The sequence below is a fragment of the Aphelocoma coerulescens genome, chromosome 2 (assembly GCF_041296385.1).
Source record: "Aphelocoma coerulescens isolate FSJ_1873_10779 chromosome 2, UR_Acoe_1.0, whole genome shotgun sequence".
NCBI lineage: Eukaryota > Metazoa > Chordata > Aves > Passeriformes > Corvidae > Aphelocoma > Aphelocoma coerulescens.
Window position 1 is genome coordinate 69128853 of NC_091015.1, and position 6620 is coordinate 69135472.

General features: G+C 40.5%; 1 protein-coding gene across 1 annotated transcript; it reads right to left on the reverse strand.

The window, feature by feature from the left end:
- Window positions 1-1306: 1306 nt before the first annotated feature.
- LRRC14B (leucine rich repeat containing 14B) lies at window positions 1307-6100 on the reverse strand. Its single transcript, XM_069007912.1, has 2 exons — window positions 5191-6100; window positions 1307-3717 (listed from the first exon to the last, which is right to left on the reverse strand). The coding sequence occupies exons 1-2, from the start codon at window positions 6093-6095 to the stop codon at window positions 3072-3074; spliced, it is 1551 nt and encodes a 516-aa protein (XP_068864013.1). The 5' UTR covers window positions 6096-6100; the 3' UTR covers window positions 1307-3071.
- Window positions 6101-6620: the final 520 nt, after the last annotated feature.

The following is a 6620-nucleotide window of genomic DNA, read 5'->3' on the forward strand; positions in this document are numbered from 1 at the left end:
TGAGCAGATGTGGTAGCAGGGAATTGAATACAACTCCATTCACAACACATCAGACATCTTCACTCCATTGACAGCTGTGTGGTTTCAGTGTTGTGGTAGCTCCTGTCCTCTCTCTGTCTGGGCAGCCTTAGCTGCAGCTTAGAAGACTGTCTCCACCTCAAGGTGGTATGTAGTTAAGACTTTAGACAACTTTCTAGATAGACAGTACAAATGGACTTAGATCCACTCAGGTCTGAACCCAGTGAAGTTGACAAGAGTCCCATAAGGAAGAAAAGGGAACACCAAACAGGATTCAATCAGTGTCTATACGTGCAAAGTATAAGGTAACTTTATATGGTTAGGTCATTGTAGCATTACCCTTCTTCTCTAATAGCTGCATTCCAAGTCCCACACACATGGAAAAAGGAAGAAAGAGCAGGTCCAAACCATAATCACACTTCTAGGCCAAAAAGAGATGCAGGAACCCTTCTGAGAGAGGGCACAAATCCTTGTTGCAGTAAGTCAGGCAAACACCAAAATGCTAAAGCTTGACCTGTATTTATAACCAACACCAACAAACATAATTAAGAAAGAAACTAAAGAGAAAAAGGTGGGATATCTGAGAGCTAAAGCTCTAAAATAGTCATAGTGCTGAACCTCACTCTGCACCAAAACCAAAGCTATGTCATCTACATACTTCTGCTGACCCAGGAGCCAGTATATAGACATGAGATTGAAAGTGGAAGATAGGCAGGAGTTTGTGGGGTGCAGAAAAAGGAGGAAATAAAATAAAGGAGTGAACCATGGCAAAAAGAAAGCAGAGGGAGAGCTGCATAGACATCAGACTTTATAAGGCATCTAATTACTCTGAAATAAGAGCTGTCTATTTTGTGTGTACTGAAAAAGGCAAGGACTGGCTGTTGCAGCACAGCATGTTCCAAAATGGCCAGCCTTCACCTCCAGGTACAACCTGTTAGATTGGAGGGGGGAAGAATCACTACACATTTGCAGCTACAGTACCATGTCTTCTCCCAGCAAAAGTGCCACTACACATCCCAAAGGAGTAGACATTTGGCATAGCAAAATTCAAGTTAACTTACATCTGGCTGAGAAGTCATGGGTCAAGTCTGGGATGGAAAGAATGGCAAGGTCAGAAGGAAAAAAAGGTAGAGGCAAGGACAAAGGAGCATGTGGAATTCTGTCCAAATATAAGCAAGGTCATGTGGAACCAAATTCTGTAATTTCCTACTCACAACTCCTTAGCTTAGCAACTTAGATTACCTTTTTGTTTTTTAAGTGCTCTGTAAACATAAACAGGTCACGATCATTCAATTTTACCATCATATGTTTAATCAATAAAACATGTTAGAACATAAGTTGACATAAAAAAAACAAAAACAACAACAAAAAAACACATTTAAATGCATGCTGTGGAACCTGTAAGCTCTGCTTAGTACTCGGTCCATTCATTTGTGTTTTGTTTTGGGTTTTTTTAATAAATTATGTTAAAAGTTGGTTGCATATTCTTACTGTGGATAAACAGAAATCTTGACAAACCAGCACTGCCTAAACAAAGAAAGTTTTTTCCTTACCCTCAGATGATAAGGTCCTGTATTATTTCAAATAAACTGCCCTGGTTATCTTAATAATAATCTTCAGTACTACAGTGACACCTCAGCTCTTCTACAACATTCACTTTCATTCCTGTTTGATCAAGTTTTCATGAACTGTTAAAGTGTATTTAATGGCAGAATACTGTGCATTAACCTGAGGGGGGGTTTTTTTGTTTTTTTTAATTACCTAGAAGCTAACCAAGTCTCTAGTTTTACAGGTAAGAAGCTGAGTAGACTATGGCACTCATTTACCACTCAGGGCTTCCTGCCCCGTTATGGTGCTCTCCCCAGATGTGTGTCTTGTGGCCCTTACTGTCCTGACATCCAGCTGGCCCCTTTACCTATGCTCCAACACCGTGTATGTGGAGTCTGGAATTCTGTTTACTCTGTCACTCTAATGCTTTCCTTGCACTGAAGCCTGACAACTGAATGAGATTTTTCCTGATACTGGTTGTAAGTCTGTAGAGAACACACAGTCCTGACAGAAGGCTGGCAGTGTTTTACACAGATGAACTTCTAGTTACTCAGCAACCAGCCTTGTCCCTTTTCCACATTTTTTAAATTGGCATTGGATTAAATTTTTTTTTTTTTTGCATGTCTTCTCAACACTAGTCTTTTTTTCAGTATTACCACAGTCCTAGACTTTCTTTAAAACAGCTGAAAGGAGCAGGGTACATTCTACCAGCCAAGAAGCTGATTCCTGTAAGGGAGTGGCTTGAGGCACTGAGCAGCTGACATGACAAGCAGGGCTGTGCAGCACTGTCCTGGTCTGCCTTTCTAAAATACACTTTGCAAGGACATCAGCAGAGTCCCCACAGACTGCTTTAATATTTTTGGGGTAAGTGGGGTGAGATCCCCTGCTGTCAGCCAACCGTTTGGTTTGCTGCCTCCTCAGTATGAAATTTTACTCCTCAACCAAGGACAATGCATAAGACAAATTCTGTTTATTGCACTTGCCTCTGCAGAAGAAAGAGACGCAGGGACATGGAGGCTGTTACACTTCCCCCCCCCTCTACTGCGTGAAACACAGATTGGTGAATTCAGGTCATGAGCAAAAAAAAAAATTAATTTAGGGAGCCACACATGAGGATATGTGCACAATCTTTGGAACATCCTGCTGGGCTTGGGAAAGGACTTCCCTGTTTTTTCTGCAGAGCTACAAGACCAGCTGACAAATCTAAGGGAACCTGCATAAGAAATCAGCCAGGCTTAAACACCTATTTGATTTACTCAGAAAACGTGCATTTGTATAAAATAATGAGCTATTCATTCTCTTCTTTTGTGAGCTTGTGTAAGGTGTATGCAATAGATATAGCATAAGTTACAATGCCTCAGGTGATTAGAGGCTATTCAAACAATAGTAAATTCAGCCGATATATTAAAGAAAATTCACAACTGATGATTGAAGGTGCAGTTCTAAAAAAGACTAAATTAAGTTCTGATTTTGGCAGATCATCTCATCACTACAGTTTTACAACTTTAACTCATTTTGTTAAATGAAGTAGTGAACTTCTCTAAAGCATCTTTGAAGGACTTGATCAAGTAAGCTCCCAGTTCATTGTTTGTCTCCTGAACAGCTGCATCGTAACTCCCAAAGAGTGGTGTTGAAGCCTTCACATCCTCTCTGTTCGCCTGGAGTAAAATGAGGTTAAGCTCCTCTGCTACCCTTTCATATTTTTGGTGATCAAATCTGCAAAGACTGGCATCATCAATGGGGTAGGTGATGCCAATAGGGTAGCAGTCCCTTGGAACTGGGAACTCCACATTTTTCAGCATTGGCAATTCACAGAGAAATGTGAAAAGGTGTTTAAGTGCTTGGGATGACAGTGGGTTTCCAATGAACTTAAACTCCTGTAGTTTCTGACAAGGGCTTAAACCTAAAATCAACATGTTGACATGAGTGTCTTGGATATTACAGTCCTCCAGGGTAAGACTCCTGAGCACTGAAGAGCAATGGCTGAGGAGCTTAAAGAATGTTGATGGGTAAAGCTCAGGTATATCGTGACCACTCAGGTCCAGGGCTTCCAAGTGATTGGCATGGAAGCTACTGGCTAAATAGGCCATATCAGCATGGTTCAAGGAGCAGTTAGAAACATCCAGCATCTTCAGTGGAGTTTTTAGTGGGCTGCAGAATTAAAGAGGAAAAAAGTTATGGTACAAAATGTTGAAAAGCTACATTTACAAAATTTCATGCATCTAGCCACATTGTGAATGCAGTCATCTACCACATTATTTTTTCTAACCTTTCTTGAGAAACAGAAGCATGTGACAACAATAAAAAGTATATTTTCCTCCTGAAAGTAGTACCATTAATTATCTCCTTCTTTACATGACTCCACTGTGCTATTTTAATGGGGTTTGTTAATATTCTATATATCTATTTTGTAACCACTTATATGTTGTCAAGTGTCTGCAGGTGACCTGCTGAACTAACAGCAGATCACTACTATCGTAAGAGCATTGGTAGCTGCTTCTTGTAGAAAGCTGCTATAATTCCAGAGATTTAGATAATTTCCATTAAGGAAGGATTAATTCCAATATTAAAGCCAATCAGTATTCTGACAGGATATCTGCTTTTGTTTCTAGTTGGGTTTTTTTCTGTTACATTTTTCTGTTACATTTGCCCAAGATGTTTACACTTTGTAGTGTTCTGGAGTTGCAAAGAGACCTTCTGATGAAGAAGGTTGGAAGCAGTGTAACTGAGATTATCTGATCTGAAAGATGATCACTTTCATACTTACTACATCTCAGTGAGACTTCCGCCACAGGGCTCAGCTGGATCAAGCTTAGAAAGTTGCAAATCATTTAAATTGCATCAATCAACATAAGCAGTATGCTATTCACAAATTTTAAATAAAATGGCTTCTTGTACAGGAAGAATTTTAGGTGATTTGTCTGGATGAAACTTCTATCTGCTTTTTTATTTCTAGATGCTCTGAAAAGCTTACAATTAACTTATTTCCTGTTCCAATATGAATACTACTGCTGGTAGTTTGCTAGCTTTTTGCAAATTGCCAATTTTCCACAGGAATTCATAATGAATATTCATGTATCCGCTTAGTTTGCAGTACAGAAAAACATCAGATCTCTCCTGTCTTGAGACAAAGAGACACAACAAGCAACTGAAATCAAAGTCTCAAATCAAAATCTACTATTCCCGTGCCCTCCTTAAAATACAGTATCTGTGGAAAAGTATATTTACTTACTGTTCTTTAGCAGACAAAAATTCACTATATACTGTAAAAAATACTTGGAATATGACTCAGGATTTGCACCAAAGGCCAATGCAAGCTGATTAGTACACAAGCTCAAATAAAAAAATGTCTGGGTGTACCACTCTCTTACGTGGTAGCTGAAAGTATATTCTCACCAGATGGACTCTGGAAGACTAATCAAAACAGTCAGCTTTTCAAAGTGTATCAGGTATACATTGGCTGCCAATTCTCCCCAACAAATCATCTTTCCCAGTTTCCTGCTGCCCCTTCCCACACACACCCTGAGATACACTCACTTCCCTTACTCTCAGAAATTCCCAGCTTGCTGATGGCACAAAGTGCTCTTTTTTACAGTGCGAGTGAAAGCAGGATGACCAAATTACCTGAGAAGTTTCTGCATTCTTCCAGTGAGTATAGAAAATGACATACTCAGCTCGGCGAGCTGCGTCATTTCACCCATCTTTTCTCCAATGTTAGAAAGCATCTGTTCATCTGTAGCTGTGAACCTCCGCACATTAAATGTTCGTGCTGGCAAGGTCAAGGACATCAATAGAGGGAAGTGGATGCTGTTGAAGAGTATTTCCAAGTGTTCCATTTCCAAGTGAACATTATGAACTATTTCCAGTTTGCGCAACAAGGAGGGATCAGTGAGCTTTATGATATAGAAGAATTTCTGCAAGGTCAGGTTGTCAGATCTGAACGCCACACAGCAGATTTTCAGTGGACAACTGCATTTCTTCAACAGGGCCTGCACGACCAGCTCATAGTTACGCTCTGTAACAAACAAGTCAATTAGCACATTGATACTGATTTCAAAGGTACCTGGATTGCACTGTGCTTGTTGCAGGTAAACCAGCAGTTCTGAACAAAGCTTAGAGAGCAGCTGCGTCCTGGCCCACCTGCCCATTGTCTTCTTGCACTTACAGAACTGAACTTCAACATCTTTTATACCCGTCAGGTCGACCACTTTCAACTTTTTCATGAAGGGAGAAGACTGATTCAGCACATAGTCTCTCAGCCCTGTCAGACAGCTTTCCAAGCACACTGAGCATGTTCTATGGCTCAGGTCTTCCTGGTAGTCCAGAGTAGCTCCCAAAAGTTTTCCCATGTTAAAGTCAAAAAGTGGCCAGTTCTCTACCAAGTCGTGAATCACTTCCCCTTGCTCCAGTAAATAGCTGGCTTTAAAAAGAAGAGGAAAAAGATCATGGGCAACAGCACCAAGACTCTTCCTGGCAAACTCTGCATTTGACACGAATGCTTCGGCACTAATGAATCGGAGAGACTTCATTGTTGTCCTGGAGTCCTTACTGTCATGGAGAGTGACTTCTATACTTAACTACAGATCCTGGTTGCTTACGATATTCTATTTTTATCTGCAGCTGCTGTTTGCTGCTAGCGGAAGCCTGGGAAGCCAGAGTGAACAGTCACATGCTGCTTTCTATTTTAGAGCTATACTGTGAGTCTGCAGTAATCATCTGTGAGATCTTTAGTCAGAGAGCTTTTAAGCCCTCGTATTTATATCAAAGATAAGTAAATACAGACTGCTCCCCAGCAGGACCAGTAAGACCAGTGCAGTACACACACGAGAATATTGCTGTATCTTTTTTATGCCATACAAAAAAAGCACTCAGAGTTCCACTTAAACACATAACATGATCTGTATTACACTTTTCTTTCCATGAAAGATGCTATGCTGGGGATTCACATGCTGATTTCAATGGGGATGATTTCCCAGAGTTATTATAGAGCTTCTCCTAAAAACTACAGCCATAAAGGAAAGACTGAGGCACTACAGTCATTGGGCTACAACGAT

Excerpts from the sequence above, each read along its gene's own strand:
- LRRC14B (XM_069007912.1), bottom strand. The coding sequence starts at position 6,095 with ATGAAGTCTCTCCGATTCATTAGTGCCGAAGCATTCGTGTCAAATGCA. Across the intron at positions 3,718-5,190 it reads AGAATGCAGAAACTTCTCAG|CCCACTAAAAACTCCACTGA; the intron begins GTAATTTGGTCA and ends TTAATTCTGCAG.